The 22221-nt window shown below is 38.7% G+C and overlaps 1 protein-coding gene across 1 annotated transcript in view; it reads left to right on the top strand.

Moving 5' to 3' along the window:
* Positions 1–18642, top strand: part of rab2a (RAB2A, member RAS oncogene family) — a 100521-nt gene extending 81879 nt beyond the window's left edge. The window contains exons 7-8 of the mRNA XM_041190373.1: positions 4284–4352; positions 17492–18642. Coding sequence (XP_041046307.1) covers positions 4284–4352; positions 17492–17587 — 165 coding nt within the window. The 3' untranslated portion in view covers positions 17588–18642. The remainder of the gene's footprint in view (positions 1–4283; positions 4353–17491) is intronic.
* Positions 18643–22221: the final 3579 nt, after the last annotated feature.

Genomic DNA, 22221 nt, shown 5'->3' with positions numbered 1-22221 from the left:
ATCTTTGACCCTGGCATCAGGAAGGCATCATACCATCCTTGGTCATGTCTTGGCTGCAGTAATACCTGTTTGCTTCCCTAACTATGGAATCCCCTATCACCACAGCTCTTCTCTTCCTCTTCCCCTCCTGTGTAGCTGAGCCACCTGTGGTGCCATGAACTTGGCTCTTGTTATAGTCCTCTGAGGAACCATCTCTCACTAGTATCAAAAATGGAAAAGTAGTTAGAAAAGGAGAGCGTCTCGGGATTCCTGCACTACTTGCCTGTTTCCCTCAGATACCCTCTATCACGTGTTCCCCCTCTGCCTGTGCACTTCCCAGCTGTGGTGTGACCACCCCTCAATGTGCTATTCGTGTGATCCTTAGCCTTGCAGATGCACCACAGTGACTCCAGCCACTGCTCTAGTTCCACAACCCAGAAGTCAAGTTTCTGCAGCTGGTGACACCTACTGCAGATATAGTCATTGAGGGCACTATGCATGACTTCCCACATCCCGCAGGATGCACATTGCACATGGCTGAGCTGCACTGACATACCTTAAACTTCATAAAGTGTTTACTACAGTATGGTATAATATAACTCACCAATCGTCTCCTCTGTGCCAAGTCCTTAAAGGCCTATAGTTACCAATTAATCAACTTGTGGGATTCCTGTGACATCACTTTCAGATTTTATCTCTAAAATCTCAGCTTGCGCGTGCTCTCCTTGCTGCTTTAAGTTCTCAAACTTCTTTGGTTAATTTCCAGTTCCTGATTAATCTACTCCTGCTGCATCAAGGTGGATATCAAATGCTGGAGGCTGAAAAAGTAGTAGAAAGAAGCACCTCGTGCTTGAGCTCGTGCTGCTCTGCTTCTTGCAATAAACCTTGCCTAAAGCATGTCATTCCCTCTTTGAATTCCCAACTCACTCCATCTGTCTCATTCAGGCATAGTCTCCCTTACTGACTGCTCCCCTTATATAGTGCTTTTCATGATCTTGATGTCCCAAAGTGCTTTACAGCCAATGAGCTGTTGAAGCTTAATCATTCCTATAATTTGGGAAATATAGCAGCCAATACGTGCATTGTAAGTTCCTTCGATAATGACCAGATAACATCACAAAAACCGATTCAATTGGGATAGATATTGGCCAGGACCCTGGGGGATAACTCCTCTGCTGTTCTTCAAAATTGTCAGATGATCTTTTATGTCCACTTGAGAGAGCAGACAGGGTCTTCTCATTTTAGGCTCAAAAGTGAAGAATAGACCTTTGGTGAGGTGTTAAGAGCTCACAAGCACTTGACAAAACTGAAGCAAGCATGGAGTTTTTTCATCTCGAGTTTTTGATGCTTTAATCCAATTTTAGCTAAACCTCTGCATATTTATACCTAACAGTAATAACCCCTGTGTTTTGCTCTGGCAAGGACCTGCTTTTTGAATTTGTCAGGCATGTACCTAATTGATTGTATAATAATGTAAGAACACAAGTCACAAGTTCTGACATACAAACCAGTAGTTAAGTGCTTGTGTACATAACCTTATCAAAACTGAGTCTGGGGACTTCAAGCATCATGCCATGTGAATGAGTAACTTGCAGACCCTTACATGGAATTTAATCTATACAGAAGAATATGGAACTTGAAACTGCAATTTCTAATTAGTGTGATTTGTAAAGTCATTGGAGTAAAGTATATATTATTCAAAACATAGCAACTAATGTTTCTCTGTAAAAGAGAATCTAAGGAACATGGAAGTATTAAGTTTAGTACTGGCTGGAAGCCAAATTCACTTATTCAGAGCCCAAAGTCATTTGAAAAATGTATCATTCCCCAAGGTATTCTATGAACTGATTTTGAGGCAAATTCTTAAGATTTTTGTATACTTTTTCAATCAGCCACAGTTTTACATGTAAATGCTTTCCATCGTTTGCAGCAGCAATGACTGAGCTCAACTAATGCTTTAACAAATAAACATTGCAGATTGATTGTTGGAGGGAAAGTGAAGCATAAAATTATATGTGCATCAGAAAATGAAGCTCTTGTGGCATTGGTAGTAATGTTCTACAATTGAAAGCAAGCCATCACTATTTGTCACAAGAAGTAGTCTTTAATATAAAACCATTGATGTTCAAAGTCATTATTATAGGTAGCAATTGTCAATTGAGACTAAAACACTTCCCATCAGTTATATTGTACCTCTTTCTCTCCTGTCCCATCTCCACCACCAGCTCTGAGCTATGTCTGTTAATTGGTGCTGAAGCTTCTGCCTAGACATGCTATACAGTTATGTTACTGAACAGGAATACGAAGCCAAATGGCACATTCAGGTTGCTGACTGACTAACATGGTGGCTGTCAGAATGAATGTCTAAATAAACTGTGTTCACTCCCTCCTATAAATTGGTCTCTGCCCTTGTACAATATGGTCTGTTTGCCCTTTTCTAACTCCAAATGCACTTTTCAACTAGAGTTCTTTAACTGCCCTCTATTTCAACTCCTGTTTCCCCCCTTATCCATTTCTCCAAAATGGAGAACTGCTCCCTGTATCTTAATTTAACAGTCTTCCCCTGCAAAAAATGGTCAGTTTTTTTCCTTTCCATGTTTTTGTTTCCCCCCCCCCCCCCCCAACCCATCAAAAACTTTCTTTCCTCCTCCTGTTCTTCCCAAGAAAACAGGATTTCCAATTTTTTAAAAACTTACTCCCCAGCAACAGGACCTTTTTTACCTATGAAGTAGGATTTGTCATATTTTATATTTCCCCTCAGAGGTGTTTGTTTTTGCTATCACTTCTCTCCTGTTTCAACATGGGAATACTCCTTCCCTTCTTTCTACTTCTTCCCCATCCCATTCTTCATGTTCTGCTGCAAACTAAAACAAGATCAGTGTATCTTCCTTTTTCCCACCTTTCCAACAGACCTATTGAGTTTCGCTCCCCGAAACCTGCTATTGGGTCAATGTTTTCATGTCTCTCGCCTCTTACTAATTCAGCCATTCTCAGGGCAAGGCATGTATGCATGTTGAGCCTCATGCTGAAGTTGAAGTCATCCCCTATCCCTGGTGTTCACTCAACTCTACTATAATATAGCTGCATGCTATTTACATGTCCTCCCCATGATTATTAAGTCAAAGTACTTGAAGAGAAATTTTAAAATTATATTTCCACACTCCAGGGTTTTTCTCTTTTCCATGTCCCTTACCTATCTTTAACGGTTTTTTTTCTTCTTTCCCTAAGATTGGGGCCATCTATTTAACTGCCTTTGCTTCCTCCACTCTCCCTCTTTTACTGTCAGTTCTCTCCCTCTCTCCACCTAGATAACTTGACTCCATGTGTTTTTTCAGCTTCTTTCGTCTCCTTGAGCCTTCTCAATACATCTGCATGAGACCTATCTCCTAGAATCTCTTGCCCCCATTCCCACTAAATTTAAAATTCTCATCAGGTTTAAATTCTTTCATGGGTTTTCCTTTATATCCTAACATTTTCAGCTTTATCTGAAATTTCTGTTCTTCTCACTCTAGCCTTTTGTGCTTTCCCCTTTACCACCCTCCCCCCACTGTCCCCCTCCAACCACCCAGTTATACATCAAATCTCTATTAGGGGAAGCCTGAGTGCTCACACTGACTGACTTGTTAGGTTGGGGACTTGGATCTATTACTATGATTAACTTTTGAAACTCAATCTGTTCCAAGACGTTTATTTTATTCCACTTTCTAAAATTTAACTACAAATTGGTTGTGATGCCAAGATTTACTTAACCCTGACCACAAAAGGAGGAGAAATGCCTTGCTATGTTTTTTTAGTCCATGTGCCTTGACTGAATTCATCAGATTAGAAAGGTAGCTAGATTACTTCTGCAGATCCTGCTGTATTATATATGGCATTTGAACATAGAATTCTTGGAGTTTCAAGACCTAATTTATATGACTGGTGAGGTCTGTTGCTATTTCTCATATCAGGCATCCATGTGCATTGCTGAAATAACATATATCTTGCTGCTAGTTTGAACTGAAATAGGAGCATTTTTGTGTTCTGGAATCATGCCCACTGGAACCTGCCAATGTAATTGAGATAGGGTCCTTTAATAGCATGTAGAGTGGTGGAACAAAAAAGGATCGCCTTATCAATCTAGGCTGGATTCAAACTCTAGTCCTAAAGGTGAAACGATGGTGTAACAACTTGCTGTACCACTTGGTTTCCCAGTGGACTCAAAACTTTTGAGTGGTTTGACTTTGATTAAATAACAAGTTAGTAATAAATTATGGTTGGAGAAATTGATTTTATTAACTGTAAAATTTGTTTTTAATTTTCAGGCATTTATTAATACAGCTAGGGAGATCTATGAGAAAATACAGGAAGGAGTCTTTGACATAAATAATGAGGTAAGAATTATTTGTTTAATTTTGTATGTGATCTTCTGTCTTACAATTCTGACTTCACAATTTAATCATAGTAAATATAAGTCACCTTGTAGTGTTGTATGCATGATTCTCAAATCTGCAATTGTTGACTTGACCTCACTCAAAAGATCTTTATTATAGCTTGTGCCATATGTTTGTAAGAAAAACTAGTTTAGAACCACACAGGTTCCTTAGTATCTTCTTCTGACCAATCTTCAAATGTTTCCATTGAATAAGAATGAATCTTTCTCAAATAGTATTAAAAGCATATTAAAGGGAATGCAGCCTCTTGGAGTGACAGATGGCAAAGGAATGTAAAGCAACAAATAAGGATTTTTTTTTTTGATTAACAGGAACTGAGTAGCAGTGTTTACAGAGATCTATTTGGTTTTACATATCTATAACTGAATACAAACATTTGAATTAGGAGCAAGAGTAGGCTATTTGGCCCCTTGAGTATACTCTATCATATGACAACATTATTGCTGATCTGATTGTGGCCTTTACTTTCCTGTCTTTCCCTATACCCTTTGAATCCCTTGTCAGTCAGGAATCTATCTAACTTAGCCTTGAATATATCCAGTGATCCTCCCTCCACTGCTCTCTGGGGAAGAAAATTCCACAGACTAATGTCCCTCTGAGAAAAAAGTTCTTATCTCCACCTTAAATGGAAGACTCCTTATTTTTAAACTGTCCCCTAATTCTAGTCTCTCCCAAAGGGGAAACCATGTTTTCAGCATCCGCCCTGTAGAGTCCCCTCACAATCTTTTATGTTTGAATAAAATCACTCGCTCTTCTAAACTCCAATAGATACAGACCTAGCGTGTCCAACTTTTCCTCAAGTTAACCTCTTCATCCTAGGAATCAGCCTTAAATAAGGAGACTAAAACTGTACGCAGTACTCTAGATGTGGTTTCATCAACACCGTATACAACTGCAGCAAAACTGTAATAAACGACAACATCCCATTTGCCTTCCTGACCACTTGCTGTATATTAACTTTTGCGATTCACATAGCAGGAAACCCAAAACCCTCTGTACTGCAGAGTTCTACAATCTCTCTCCATTTAAATAACATGCTGCTTTGGATATAAACCCAAAAGGAATGATTCTTCAGTTTGTAATTTGGTAAAGAATGTCCCTGACCTCAATGGCATATCATTGATTTGTTCATGGTTGGTTGTAATAATTTCTCAATGTATTGTGGTAATCAGGGCATTTATACGGATATTTTGGTACGAATTTTTCTGTTTAAAAGACGGAGTCCTGCATTTCAATATTTTTTCTCATGAGCCCCCTGCCCTTTCGAGACTCCGAGTTTGAGTCTTTCTCCAAAGTGATGTTATAATGACTTGTGGTTTCGCTTAAAAAGAAAAATGAAAATCTTGTGCGTTTAATATACCAATAGGGCAAGTAATAAAATAACTAAATTCCTTCGACCTTTTTTGCTTTATACCTCACCCTTCTACCCTCGTGCAAGTCAGGTGGTGTTCTGCACTACACTTGACTGACACACAGCTGGATATGGATAAAATCTGGGCTCATTTGTATAACCTGACTTTCACCTTGGCATGCATGTCGGAGGTTGTTAGCAGCAACCCCTCCTTTCCCCATATCCATTAATGAATTGAAATATGCAAATTAATGAGAATTTGTGGTTAATCTTTATGTATAGTCTTCATGATATGTCTATATGGACCACAAAGGTTAAAAAATACTTGAACTCCTCCCACCTTAAGGGTATTGACACGTGATCCAATAATTAGACACACTACTGCCTGTTAAGTACTTCTCAGCTATCCCAAAAATTCCAAGGAAGGGCATATCAATTGGATGTTGCCCAAATTAAAGTTCTGGTTTTACACTGGAAAGTGCCTTCTGCTTCCAGAGTAATCTCATGAACCAACACTAGAGGGTGATCTGACCAAGCTGAAGCAAGAGGAAATGAAAGGCTGAAATGGCAGCCATATGAAAAAAGTTTGAGCTGGATATCAACAGGTGAATGAGATGTTTTGTATATTCAAGATTAATTGTTACAACACAGAGTAGACTAGTGTTCTTAGAGCAGCAACATTGTACAAATTTATTTGATTTATTAAAGCTATAAATCTGAGTTGGTGACATAAAAGGCCTGATTTCTATTTTTGACAGGCTGTCAGTTAGATCCAGATGTACAATCTGGTCCAACAGTTGAATGGTTTCTCCTTTGAGCAGGTAAAATCAGACACGAGGGAGTGTTTTGACTTAAATGGTACTCATGGGTGTGGCCGGGAACATTGTATTGGATGCTAATTGGACAGTGATGCAAATCGAACAATGTTGTTTGCAGTTTGAGGAGCACTGCTGGAAGATGTGAATTGGCAATGCATTGTTGGATTTCTTGGTTTTTTATTCTGCCACCTGAAGGATGTCTTATCTCCTGTCCAAAAAAAATCTTTTGTTTGGCATGGGCAGAAAAGCCAAACATATTTGTCAGGATCCTACTTTGAGCAGATGCTACAATTGTGGCCATTAGCTATGGTGAATGTCTGAGAATATTTATCCAGGGCTCAAATCAGACTTAGGGTGGAGGGGTTGGGAGTTGTGGTTCTATGGACAATTTTTTTTCTTTTTGACAATGTATCAAATTTGAAGGGACCAGGTTGAGGATGAAAAGCTTAGTAAATAAATGTTTAGAAGAATTTGCAAAGATTTCAAAATTTGGTGCTTTTACAAATTTTACACTTGGAAACAAATGAATGGGACACAAGTGTAGATCATGAGGTTTTTTTGACTTTGTGATATCACAATGTAACAAAGGGCGAATGTGCCTTGTGATTTTCTCTATTCTGTACGCTCATAATGGGACTGTGGGCTGATGTCAGATAACACCAGCAAATGTGTGGAGGAAGCAAAGCAATGTGACTCCTCTCCTAGTTTGTCACTTCCAGCTGGTTTAGTTGTTTCTACATACCTAGATTCTGTTAGTGAACACCAAGCTACTTGAGAACTTCAGTTCTATCAAGAATAAAACAGAATGCCTTTCCTTGTTGTTCCATTGTAATTTGCTCTTCCTAAATTTAATTGCTTCAAATACATGCCCATTTTGAAGAGTTCTGTTCAATATATTTCATATGTACTGCAGTATATACTCACAAGGAGCAGGAGTAGGCCATTTGGTCCCTCGAGCCTGCTCTGCAATTCAATAAGATCATTGTTGATCTGATTGTAACCTCAACTCCAGATTCCTGCCTGTCCTCTAACCTTTCATTCCCTTGCTTATCAAGAGACTATCTAGCTCTGCCTTAAAATATTCAAAGGCTCTGTTTCCACTGCCTTTTATGGAAGAGTTCCAAAGTCTCATGACCCTGAGGGAGAAACTCCCCTCGCCTCTGAATTAAATAGGTGACCCCCTTTTTTTAAACAGTGACCCCTAGTTCTAGATTCTCCCACAAGAAATATCTTTCTCACATCGACCCTTTTGAGACCCCTCAGGATCTTATGTTTCAATCAAGTCGTCTCTTACTCTTCTAAATTCCAGCGGATACAAGCCTAGCCTGTCTGACCTTTCCTCGTAGTACATCCTGCCCAGGTATTGGTCTAGTACATCTTCTCTGAATTGCTTCCAATGTATTTGCACCCTTCCTTAAATAAGGAGATCAATAACTGGAGTTGTCCACTTGTTACAGGTGCTTTTTATGAAACCAAATACATATGCTCACTTCTAAAGTTTTGGTTCTTAAAGATATGTGATTAAACATTCATATCTTTTGTACTTGAAATGCATTAAACTGTTTTGAGCAACTTTGTCCTTTGCAGTTTTTGAATCTATGAACATTATTTAAGTATGCGGTTGGGAATTCCATAGTAATATCCACATAAACTGATGTAGATACTGAAGAGTTTAAGTTGCTTTTACACTTTTTTAGTTCTGATTACAAAAATCCAATGTGTCCCATTATATGAAATCTGAACCATCAGCTTGGCAGTAGAATCATAAAACTGTAGTCTTAGCTATACCAACAAAATAATAGCCAGGTTTTAAGTGTAGGGTGTTATTGTATGAATATCTATCCTATCTAAAAAGATTGCAATATAAAAGCTGCCTTGGGGTCACATCAGAAAGTTTTTACCTATTCTGACCTCATTGACTGTTTTAATCAATAAATAAAATTAACCTCTGATAGCACTATAGTAGCACTATATATAACAGCAATATTTGAACACTTGCTTTAATAATACTTTCTACTTCCGCAAAATGAAGGTAACGTTTTTACATAGTTGAAAAGCTACTTCTATCAACTTGGCCAGAACAGTTAAAAGAACACATTGTACGGTAGACCTCAATGCTATTTTGGAAGCAATGGTGTCTGAAAAATTAGTTCTAAAATATTAGAGGTGGCTTTTAAAAGGAAGTAGATTTTGGAACATAGGCATTCTTTATTAACTCCTGATGTACTGTTTTGTGAACAGTATCTTGGCAAAAGTATTGCAATGTCTGACTTTTAAGTACAGTTTTAAAGAGAAACTTGTCTTTGATCTTTCATAAGTCACCTTTGCTAGTTGACAGTGGTTCAGTTTTAGTTGTTGTCAGAAGCTATTAGCCCTTGTTATTTGTTACCTGGCTAAGTGCCATGCTTGTGTTTCAGATGGGTGAAGCTAGTGAGCCATAGGGCATGTATTCAATAAGAGGAGTTAGAGTCAACTTAAACCACATCATCTGGTGTAAATACAAAACTGCTGCCAGAAACCCCAAGGCTAATGTAAAAATGGAATGATTGCCAAGCATTAGAAAACCTGAGATTTATCATAGTGTACTTTTCTTCTAAGCAAACTTTATAGTGCTAACCATGACTTTTACAAAAAAAAAGTCGGTTTAAGGTGCAACCACTTGAACTAGTAAGTGTTGAGATAAGTCTGTTTGATGAATGAAAGTGCTCTGTGTAACGCGTGTGGGTTCTTGGCAAACTGCCATGTCTTTGGGGAGTGTTGAGATTATTGATGACATAGAACACTCGTACTCTTGGCATGTACAGTTGATTCAAACTGGCAAAAGAATTGGTGCCTAGAGGATCAGTGTTTTTGTATTCTGCTCACTTACACAATGGGGAATTATTTATGTGGAACACCTGTTTAGCGTGAGTTATATAATGACTATTGTAGGCTGTTTTTCATTTTTCAAAAGCGCTCTGGTCATTTATTAGGGACATAAAACTGTTCATGCAATTATGTAATTGTGAATTATATATTGTGGATAACAGAAGCTGGATTATTTATATCCAAATGACTAAAGCAAGCTGAGCTGAACATTTTAATGTGTAAATTGGTTTTTATTTTTCAGCATGTATTCATGTTGTACATTTTCTTGCTGTCACATTTTGTGTGTATTTTTTAAATGATTTTAATTTTCTAACTGTTTCTTGTGAGGCTTACTCATGTCAGTGGAAAGTTTCATAGTTGACAGATCTTTGCATTTTTCACACATGAACCTAAACAATTTGTCAATTGGCTATCTGACCAGAAAGCAGCAGAGTGGAACTTTGTGTCCTCACCTAATAGCAACAAATTCACCTTGTTAGCAGGAGCCATCAACTGACAATCTAGAGTTGCAACTTTGTTGCCTGCCTACCTTTTCTCTATTCTCTTCCCAGCGATGGTTCTCGAGACAGAAGTCAAACCTTCAGTCAAATCTTCAAGGTCTCAGTGCCTTAGTTCCACTCTTGATAGTATGCTTATAACATCCAATTGACCAATTTGTATTGCTCGTTAAGTTGGAATCATAAGTTGAAAATATTAAAAGCAAAATCTTTAAGCTTGTAAGTAATAAAATTGGAAATGAGTATTGCAAGTGGATTTTGAACAAATTTGGAACTTTTAGGAAAATGGGCCTGTAGCAATGTCAAATGCAGATTAATAAATATCAAAGTAAGGAACTGAAATGACTGAATGGAACAGTCATGTCGCATATTGATATTTTGGGAAAATTGTTTTTAGCTATCGGCCTAAGCCATTGTATGGCTACAGTGAGGGGGAAGCAGAAGGTAAAGTGATGGTGTATTGAAAAAAGATTGAATACAAAAGTGTTATTGTTCTGGAGCCTTGTTGGACCCTATCAAAGTAGTCTTTATCTATTAATTGCCATTTGAAAGAAATTATATTAATGCTCATGCATGAATGAATGCAGTGCAACAAGATTATTTCAGGTCCTGAAATAAAGTTAGCAGGAAAGTCTAAGAAAATTCTGCTTCTTAGACACTTAAGGGTGATTTAGTAAATGTTGAAAATTTATATAAATTGACAAAATTGACTCCTGACAACAGTGTAGAACCAGACAAATTAAAAATTAGGACTAAGCAGGGAATTTGGAGAAGACTATTCATACAAACAATAGTTAACATGGAATGAGTTACCAGGATTAAACTGTTATTCCAAAAAGTTTTTTTAATCTCTTCCTAAATAGTTCTTTGTAGTACAGAACTTGAGTATTGCTGAAAATAAAAACTTATCTAAGCTTTTCATCTTGCACTCATCAGGAGAATCACTGTATAAATTGTTGTTTTTCCACCTTATTGGTATTCTTGCAAGCGGAGAGAGTGCTGATTGCTTGGCAAGTGGCATTGCCATGGAGGATGCACCACTGATGGTGACCAACAGTTAACTGCCAAATATTGTAATTTAAACCAGGCAGCTTACCCCAATTGGTCAAGGCATTGCCCTGTGAAATTAGTACGCGAATGGCTGTCACTTACTTTGTGCCTGTTTCAGTTAAACAAAGTATGTACATGTTCATTGTCTGCAAAGAATAGGGCCCTGTGTATTAATATATGTAGCTTCCAGTACATGCAAATGTGCCACATTGCGAGCCCGACTGACTATCTTAAATTGGTTGTCAGCGTAATTCTTCACACATTGAGGATTATTTAGCAAAGGTTGTCCAATCGCAGAATTACATCTAACTTTGGACTCTATGAAGTTTTACAAGCATGGCCTGGTTGGACTGTACCCAACCTGTTGCGAAAAGCGGCTTGGACATGCTGTTTGATACGATCTGCCAGACTTTGGGATCAATGGCTTACATATCCAACATCTCACGGGCACTGAAATTCATATACCACATTACTAATTGGTGTGATAGGCAAGACCGCCTTTTTGGTTCGATGGCAGCATCCTGTTGGTGGTGAATACCACTTGTGTTGCTCCTGCATAACAGCATTAAACAGCTAGCGCCACCTGTTGCTCAAATTTTTGAAATACCTTGCTCTTCCAGCGTAATCTGAGGTAGACTTGGTATGTTTCAGGACTGGAAGTCACAGCCTTAGGCCCATTCATGAATTTGTGAGTTATACACATGAAATGATCTATGGCCATTATCCTGCAGGATGCCTTTGCATCCTATTTCAGCATCAAGCTCGCATGGTGAGCAAATGTCTTGGGCCCTGTTTACAAGGTTTCTGATAAAACCAATCTCATAGCTTGTGGAACTGTAAGAAGCCCAATGCGTTTATTGACCAGTGAAGGTAGGCTTGCGGTGGACAGTGGTAGAGAACTCCCTGGCAGATTTCTCAACTAGTATGTCAAGGAAGGGGAATTCATTTGACTGCTCCGTTTCACAGGTGAATTTGAGTACAGGATGGAGACCGTTAAGATATGAGAAAATTGCTACATGCAGCTGCATTTTTAAATATAGCAAACATATCATCCACAATATGCGAGGGGTAGTAGATTATTTCATCAAGACATGTTTCTCATGGAACCCAACAAAGATGTTTACAAGAGATTGGCCCAGAGGAGATCCCATGACAGCACCATCTATTTGGGCATACATGGTGTCATTAAAACTGAACTTTCGAGTTCATAAGTTCAATGATCACTGATCCATGCAATGATGGTGGGTCTAGATTGCCATGATATAGTGCTGCAGCACAAATACCAATGGCCTTCTTAAGTGGAACATTGCACTGGCTAGCAATGTCAAATGAGCATATGAACACAGTACTGCTATCGATATGCAAGTCCTGTGTGGTCTTCACTGTGTATGTGGAAAACTTGGTCTAAAACTGGCTGTAACAATTCTGCCGACCATTTGGCCAATTCATGTTGTGCAGAACCAGTCATAGCTAAGATACAGCGTAAAGGGATTTTTGTGTGTCTTGGGCAGCCCATACATAAGCGGATGTAGTGAACCATGAGGATGAGCCCTGTCATATGTATTATGTGGTAGCTCATTGCTCTTACACAAATCCAGCAAGTGTATTTGTAGCTTACCTTCAAGCAAGGCTGTCTAGTCATGTTGAGCGGCAGGACCAATGGATATGAATTTGGACCTGCCATTAAGAATGGAGTGCATTTTGATAGTCAAGCTTGTTAAGGATGACTATTCCCGTTCCTTTTTCAGCTTCACTTACGTGTATGTCTGGGTTGGTCTTAAGGACTTGCAATGCTGTAAGACATTGCCTGTGAAAGTTGGACAAGTCATTCGGAATCCTGCAATATGTGTGTGCTAGATCAGCTAGGCGCACTTTCAAGAATTCAGCATCTTCAATGGACATTGGTTTGTGGCGGTATAGTTGGGAGTAGAGGAGTTCAAACTCAGTTAATACCTCTTCATGTTTGATTTGAGATGAAGGCAGACCAAAATTGAAACCATGCGCAAACGCAAATTCCTCGCTTTGTGTATATGGTCAGCTATACAATTGGTCTTAGCAGGAACCTTGTAAATCGGGCCCAAGCCATTTGCTTACCGTGTAAGCTTGATGCTGAAATATGGCGTATCAAAGGCACGCTGCAGGATAATGGCTACCCTAATCAGATCATTGCATACTGTATATCACACATTATCATGTACGGGCCGAAGGCCATCACTTTGATTCTGAAAGGTGCCTAGTTCATTTTGGATTACCCTGGAAGAGCATGGTATCTCAAATTTGAGCAACAGGTGAAGCTAGCTGTTTCGTGCTGCTACTATCCAGTAGCAACACAAGTGGTATTCGCCACTAACAGGATATTGCTGTTGAGCCAAAAAGATATTCTGCCTATCACTCAAATGAGTAATGTGGTATATGAATTTCAGTGCCAGTGTGATGCTTGATATGTAGGCCATACGTCCCAAAGACTAGTGGATCATATCAAATAGCATGACCCAGCTGCTGTTTGCCACGGGCAGGGCACAGACTGTACCCAACCAGCCCGTGCTTACGAAACTCAAAACACAGTGGCCAACATTAGATGTGGCCCTGTGATTGAGGATTCTTTAGAAAATTATGTCCAATGTGCTAAGAATTACACTGACAACCAGTTTAAGATTGTCATTCGATTCGAGATGTAGCGCATTTGTGTGTATTGGAAGCTACATATATTAATGCACAGGGCCCTGTTCTTTACGGACAGAAAGAACATGTACATTGTGCCTGTTTCAGCTAAACAAAATAAGTGACAGCCATTCGCTGACTCTGGTAAAGGCATTGCCCTGAGGAATATCAGGGTCAAGCTGCCTGGTTTAAATTTCAAACAATGCTTGGCAGTTAACTGTCAGTCACCATGTATTGTAATGCCATTTGCCAATTAATCAGCACTCTTCAAATATAGTATAAATTGTTTTCCCCCTTGGTATTCTTGCGAGTAACCTGATAAGACGAAAAGCTTAGACATACCTCCTTTTTCAGCAATGCTCTTCCTAAATTTTTTTATTCCCAAAATTGTCCTCCATAATCTGACACTTTAGCAATAAGAGCATTCGATTTACAACCAAATAGTTCCAGAATTAATCTCTAGCATTGCCAGTAGTTTAAAAAAAATATTTCCAGTCCCTCTTACTTGGCAACCTTGTCAGTTCATGCAAAATGTAAAATAAGCCTTGAGAATGGTAGAATATGATATATATGCTGACTGCCATCTTAAGGGACTACCTGGGAAAATCTCATTAGATTTGTTGAAGCATTACACATAATAAAGCTTTCTAGAATTTGTTTATAAGGCAGTTTTGTTTCAAGTTCACTATTTGTTTCTTGCAGTGTCCCATAGCTAATGTCTGCTGAGTTGAGACCTTAAACAACATACCTCCATGAGGAGGGAAATACTGCAACTACAAATGTTCTAGGGCCCTGGTGATAGTACCAGTTTTTAAGAAAACAAAAAGAACATTATAATTGTTTCCCAGACTCCACCTTTCCTCATTAAATAGTGTCAGATTTTTTTGATAAGCTGCGAAATGGGAAAGTAAAGCACTCCAAGTGAGCGATGCAGTGGACAAACTTGAGAAATTCATCGTGGTGAACCCATTCGGCACTATGTTGAAAACACTTGTGATCTTGATTTTTTTTTGTATGGGGAAGTGAGTGAACTTGCACAAACAAAAACAGAAAATGCTGGATAAACTCAGCAGGTCTGGCAGCATCTGTGGAGAAAGAAACAGTGTTAATGTTTTGAGTCCATATGGCTCTTCAGATCTAGACGGAAGTAGAAATGTGATGGAATTTCCCCAGCCACCTTGCCAGCACCTCCCTGCCCCCAACAAGGCCACCTGTCACTTGTTTGTGTTCTTTCACAGTGATGACCCTTGTTTTAACATTAACACATTCTGCTTTCTTACCTTTATGCTACTATCAGCACTTCTTTAGTCTTCACCACTACCAGTTAACACTTTTGTGTCCATGACATCTTTGTCAATCTCTCCTTAGTTCCCACTCATCGCTGACCTTTATATTTTCACCTACTCCACCCCCCCCCAACAGTATAAATTCCATCATATTTCTACTTCTCTTTTGTCATGCGAACTTGAAAAATACAAATAAGGAGCAGCAGTAGGCCATTTGGCCCCTCGAGTCTGCTCTGCCATTTGACAAGATCATGGCTGATCTGATAGTAACCTCCAATCTGCAACCCACCTTCCCCTGATAACCTATCACCCTCTTGCTTATCAAGAATCTGTCCACCTCTGCCTTAAAAATATTCCAAGACTCTGCTTCCACTGCATTTTCAGGAAGAGCTTCAAAGACTTGAGACCCTTGAGGAAAAAATGCACCTTATTTCCATTTTAAATGGGCGACCCCTTATTTTTAAACAGTGATTCCTGTTCTAGATTCTCCCATAAGAGAGAACATCCTCTCCTCATCCACCCTATCAAGTACCCTCAGTATCTTGGGTTTCAGTCAAATCGCCTCTTACTCTTTTAAACCCCAGTGGATACAAGCTTAGCCTGTCCAACCTTTCCTCATAAGCCAACCCGCCCATTTCAGGTATTAGTTTGGTAAACCTTCTCTGAACTGCTTCCAATGCGTTTACATTGTTCCTTAAATAAGGTGACCAATACTGTATGTAGTCCTCCAAAAGCGGTCTCACTAGTGCTCTGTATAACTGAAACATAACCTCCCTACTTTAGTATTCTATTTCCCTTGCAATAAATGGTATTCTATTAACTTTCCTAATTACTTGCTGTACCTGCATACTAGCCTTTTGTGATTCATGCACTAAGACATCCAGATCCCTCTGCATCTCAGCTCTGCAATCTCTCTCAATTTAGATAATATGCTTCTCTTTTATTCTTCCTGCCAAAATGGACATTTTCACCTTGTTCCATTTGCCAGATCCTTGCCCACTCACTTAACATATCTATATCTTTTTGTAGCCTCTTTGTGTCCTCTTCATAAATTACTTTCCTTTTCTGTGTCATCAAATTTGGCAACCATCTCATCCGTCCCTTCATCCAAGTCATTTATATAAATTGTAACAAGTTGAGGCCCCAGCACTGATCCCTGTGGTACACCACTTGTTACACCTTGCCAACCTGAAAGAGACCTATTTATGCCTACTCTTTGCTTCTTGTTAGTCAGCCAATCTTCTATCCATTCCAATATATTACCCCTTATATCTTGAGCTTTTATTTTCTGCAATAACCTTTGATGTAGCACTTTTATCAAATGCCTTCAGGAAATCTAAGGACAGTACATCCACCAATTCCCCTTTATCCACAGTACATGTACTTCCTCAAAGAGCTCCCAGTAAGTTGGTTAAATATGATTTCCCTTGCATAAAACCATGTTGACTCTTCCTGATTGCCTTGAACTTATCCAAGTGCCCTGCTACAGCTTCTTTAGCTTCTAACATTTTTCCAATGACCGGTGTTAAGCTAACTGGCTTGTAGTTTCCTGCTTTCTATCTCCCTCCCTTTTTGAATAATGGAGTTACATTTGCTATCTCCAATCTAATGAAACCTTTCCTGAATATAGGGAGTTTCAGAAAATTAAAACCAATGCACCAACTATAACACTAGCCAAAACAAAAACAGAATTACCTGGAAAAACTCAGCAGGTCTGGCAGCATCGGCGGAGAAGAAAAGAGTTGACGTTTCGAGAGGAGAAGAACTCTTTTCTTCTCTGCCGATGCTGCCAGACCTGCTGAGTTTTTCCAGGTAAGTCTGTTTTTGTTTTGGATTTCTAGCATCTGCAGTTTTTTTGTTTTTATAACACTAGCCACTTCTTTTAAGACCCTAGGATGAAGTCCATCAGGACCTGGGCACTTGTCAGCCTGCAGTTCCAATAATTTACTCAGTACCACTTCTCTGGTGATTGTAATTTTCCTGGGTTCCTCCCTCCCATTTCCTGATGTATAGCTGTTTCTGAGATGTTATTTGCATCCTCTATAGTGAACACTGATGCAAAATAGCTGTTCAATTCATCTGCCATTCCCTTGTTTTCCATTATCAATTCTTCGGACTCACTTTTTCTCTTAGACCAACGATCACTTTGTTAACTCGTTTCTTTTTAAAATATTTATAGAATCTCTTACTATCTTTATTTCTAGCTAGCTTTTTCTTGTACTCTAATTTCTCCTTCATTCACCTTTTAGTCATCCTTTGTTGTTCCTTTATATTCTGTCCAACCTTCTCTATTTCTCCCTCCACAGATGCTGCCGGGCCTACGTTTTTCCAGCATTTTGTTTGTTTGATTTTCCAGCAACTGCAGTATTTTGTTTTTATCTGAGTGAACATTTAATTGTCATATGTTTAGTTCAGTACAATAGTTTGGTATGCACTAGGATGAAAATCTAAAAGGTGACCTTTACAAAGTTTTTCTGCCACTAAATTCCTATTTGCTGAATCAATTACTTATATGCTACTTTGTAATTACTTTTTTCTTCTCTTCAAGGCAAATGGCATAAAGATTGGACCACAGCATGCTGCTACTAATGCATCACATTCAGGCAGCCATGGAGGGCAACAGGCTGGTGGAGGTTGCTGTTGAGGTTCCTCATTTATCTATCTGCTTGACTTGGGCCTATTACCTTTCATCCTCTCCTACACCAGTCCAAGACGTGAAGCCATTACTATATGGTTTATTTAATAGGAGATATCTGGAAAGTCCTTAATAAACCTTGTAAAACTTGTCGTACATACTGTTCTCAGCAGAAAGCTAATATTTGCTTAGACAGGATTTGAAAATTGTACTCGTACCTATTTACAGTTTTCTGGTTGTTCTTTTGTCTATTTTGCCCTCGACTACAAAATGAATTGTATTAAACACTACAAATTTCATCTGAATATTTTAATTGTGTGGGTTAAAATTCCTATTACTGTTACTTATTTCATAATATCAAACTGTAAAAGCTGTCAAATTTCAAATGCTGTGGAGAAATGCTAGAGGACTATTTTAATTCTGTATTTATCATCTACTTTGTGTATATATAGTTAAAATACAAGCTTGGGTGTATGTTGGCCAAGCTGAAATCCTTCAGTTAAGCAGATCACCAATGTCTTCTGAACTACTTCAGCTTAAAATGGCAGTATTGTTCTAGTCTGAAGCTTTGTCTACTCTGAATTTGAGATGGTTTGACTTTTGGTCTCAATACCAACTGCTTTTCCCTGCCCCCTCTACCAACCCTATGTCCATATCTCCCACATGTAACTCGTTAAATGTACATTGTTAGAGACTTCATATCACTTATTTTAATGCCAGATGTCTATCCAGCTGATTTAGAGCACCCTTTCAGAAATGGATCAGTGGTTTGCCTTAAAGAATAGTTTAAGATTAAAACAAATGGCAGCTGAAAGAGGGTTCTTTTTGTTTTATGTTTGGGATGGTGCATTGAAAAACATAGATCTTTCTCTCATTACACAACATTTTTATCTGCATGTATTTCTTTGACCAGTAAATTTAAACACAAGCTTTAAAATTAGATGTAAAAGTGGTGTAAAGCTTTTCTTTCATGGCGGTCTATTCTGTTTTGTCAGTGAAAATTTGTTTATGTACAGGGGTGATAAACTAATAAACCTGCCAAAATGAAACAACCTGACAAAAAATGAACAGGCTGTAGCTTTGTGAACCCAAATATATGCACAGTGAATAAGGAATTTGTTTTTAAGGCAAAAACTATTTAAACTGGTGTCTTAACATAAAATGGAATGCACAATTAATCATACTAACAATATGGTTTGAATTTTTAATTCTATTGGAAATGTTTGGTGAAAGCTATATAGTAAAGCTGTTTAAAGGTAATCAAGTGGTAAGGAAGCAATTGGTAGTGGTATTGCGAAGTGAATGGAGTAAAATGCCAGTGATGCAGTAGCCACTATAAACATACTTGGACTTAGTATTTGATTTCTGGTTTGAAATCTCACTCAAGTGCCTGCATGATTCTGTTTTCAATTTGAAATAAGAAAACCAGTCTTAGAACTGCTGACAACCTTGCTGCATTTAGTTTTTATTCCAAGGGTTTGTCGGCATTTAATTTTGCCCTAGGGTGCTGTTTAGTTAAGAACTTTGCCTGCTACGGTGTTCACATCTGTCACTTATTCAGAAGCAGGTAAGTTAATGTAGCCAAAGGCTGCTATAATTTTCTTCTGATATCATTGAAATATTATACCAAGGTTTTACATGGGGTTTTACCAAGTTGTAAATTAGCATATAAAGGCAAGTATTCAAGAATTCTAATGCATCTGGTACAGTTCCTTCACGTTGAAGCATAGAATTGCAGATTTTGCCTAGATATCACCATTAACTGAGCAAATTTTTAAAACTTAAAGATTGCTTAAATTGATTTTATTTTGGGAGCTGGAGGAAAGGAAAAGAAATTTTACGTGCTGTCTGGTTTGAAGGAGTGCTGGGGCAGAAAGTTTTCATTTGTTCAACTCTTTGCTTCCCTTTTTAAAGGCATGTATAAGAAATGTGCATGTAAATCTAAACTTCAAATGTGAGTGTTCCAACATTGAGAGGTTGTACATGGATTCACTTCTGTTATTTTCCAATGTTAAATTTCTGATCTTTTTTGTGGAAATACTTCCTCAGTGACGAGATTCTCCCTCTGCACTTTCACAATTGATTATGCTAGGTACGGTTTTTGTCTCATTTTATTAATAGTATTGATAGTTTCATAAAATGGTTTCAGCTAGCTGTGAGATTAACTATGTGCACGTGCGCCAGTGAGCAAGTAGCAAATCTGGGAGAGAGACAGTTTCTGGATAAGCAGCATCACTGGCAGCAGTAAGTGTGCTGGGAGAGAGAGGAGTTCAAGGGGTGGGGGAAAAGAGAGGGAGGGCTACAGGGCCCAGTTGGGAGGCTGAAGAGACTAGCTACCTGGGATGTGAGAAAGAGAGACGTGTGTGTGCATGGCTCACTCACATTCTAGATTATCAGTAACCCTCGTGTCCCCACCCCCACACACATACACACTCTGGGGGCAAGGAGTGAGTGAGTAAACACCAAGATGGAGTGAGCCAAACACACACAGTCTTGCTCGGTCATTTTTATTGGTTTCTAAATGATCAATTTATTGCTTTATTTTTGTTCAGCAAGTTGTTTACTAACATAAGAACAAGGAGCAGGAGTAGGTTAATTCAGCCTCTTGTGCCTGCTCTGCCATTTAATAAGATAATGCCTGATCTGATATCTTGCATCTTGCCTATCCCCGATAACCTATCGCCCCCTTGCTTTACCAAGAATCTATCCACTTGTGTCTTAAAAATATTCAAAGACTCTGCTTCTGTGCTGCCTTTTCAGGAAGAAACTTCCAAAGATTCACGACGCTCAAAAGATTTTGCCTCATCTCCTTTTTAAATGGGTGACCCCACCCACACACAACCTATTTCTATCTTTTTGTAGCTGCCTTATGTCCTCTTCACAACTTACTTTCCTACTTATCATTGTATCATCAAATTTGGCAACCACCCCATCCGTCCCTTCTGTAAACAGTTGAGGTCCCTTCACTGATCCTTATAGCACACCACTTGTTACATCCTGCCAACCTGTGACCCATTTATGCCTGCTGTCTGCTTCCTGTTAGCCTGCCAGTCATCTATCTATGCCAGTCGTCATACTCAACTTTTTTTTGAAATTCATGCAAAATCTGCTCATCGGGCCCTTGAGTGAGGTGAAAAAAATGGAAATGAGGCCCCTCCCCCATACAAGTTGGACAAACCTAATATAAGCAGACACTGAACTATTAGATTAAACAATGGGTTTAACTGGGAGAAAAAAAAAGTTCATTCATAATTGCCATTATATAAAATTCCTCTGGTTGCAGGTTCTCCCCCAAAGTTGTGGAGAAGAAAAATCAGCCTGAATTCCTTTTCCTGATAACTAACCTAGAGGATGTGAAGAAAAGACCAGATTGGGTTTTAATGCAACGCCTGTCTTCTCTTACCCATCCCCCTCCAAAGATGTGCATGCACACCTTATTCAGTAATCATTTTTGTGAGGGGGAATAACAGTAGCTGCTACTCCATCAGTGCCCAAAAGAGGAGTTAGAAGGCGGAACTGAAAATGAGTTTATTTAGAGGGAGAATATAAAGGTTAATTCAGTTACAGATTTTATAACTATAACGTGAAATGAAAACAAATGACTTTTGTAACAATGAAGTGGAAATCTAACAATGATTTCTTCAATGCCACAGTCAAAAGACTTCAGGACCCAGAGCCTTTAATTTTCAACTTTAGTTTTCTACCTAACAGCTATTAAGGCTTAGGTCATGCAGGAAACCAAATATAGTTCTGCTTTGAATGAAATTTTGTAAACTGTTAAGGGTTATATAAAGTAGTATTTAGGATCCAGATCATGTGGCAATTGTAGGCTGTTCTCAAGCATAAAACATTTTTTAAAAAAAATCATTTGTATTTCCTCCCATGGTGGCAGTTTGGGCAATGGGTGGGGCAGGGCAAGGGGTGCTTTTAGGGAAAAGTGATTGAAAAATAGTGGATTGCACACTTCATCCTACATCCTTTGCCATATTACTGAAGCAAAGATCATTTGTATCTTTGAAAGTGCTTAGTAAGTATCACTACAAAATACAGCATAGGGATATAATTTTCAATCTCCAGAAAGATTTCCATGTAATGCTAGGCTTTTATTGTATGGTCGTCCACAATGGTAAACTTTGGGCATTATATCTTTGCAGTTGTGAATGGTGGATGGTTAAATAACTAGCCAGGAGGGTGGTGGGGGGTCCAAAATAATCCCCAACCTCAATAATGGAGGAGGCCAGCACGACCATGCAAAAAACAAGGTTGCTTCCTCCCTAAGTTCCCACTATCATACATGCCAGTCTTTAACCAATTCAATTCACCCCACCCCATGTATATAAAGAAATAGCCTTTGCTATGTCTTGTGCATTCGATGAGCTCTGACAACATCCTGTCTGTGGTCCTGAAGACTTGTGTTCGTGAACTTGCCATACCTTAAGTCAAACTCTCAGTACAAATACTGGCATTGACCCAACAATGTGCAAAATTGCCCAGATACGTCTTGATAACAAAAAGCAAGACAGATCCCCTCAGGTCAATTAGTGCATCAGCAAGTCAGATATTCTGAGTTTTTAAAAATTAATTACAACCAGCAATGACTGTTTCCGCAATAGTATGTAGTGTTTAAAGATTTTGGTTCTGTT

This window comes from Carcharodon carcharias, chromosome 6 (assembly GCF_017639515.1).
Source record: "Carcharodon carcharias isolate sCarCar2 chromosome 6, sCarCar2.pri, whole genome shotgun sequence".
In the NCBI taxonomy this organism is placed as follows: Eukaryota; Metazoa; Chordata; class Chondrichthyes; order Lamniformes; family Lamnidae; genus Carcharodon; species Carcharodon carcharias.
This window is presented reverse-complemented; position numbering and strand designations above follow the sequence as displayed.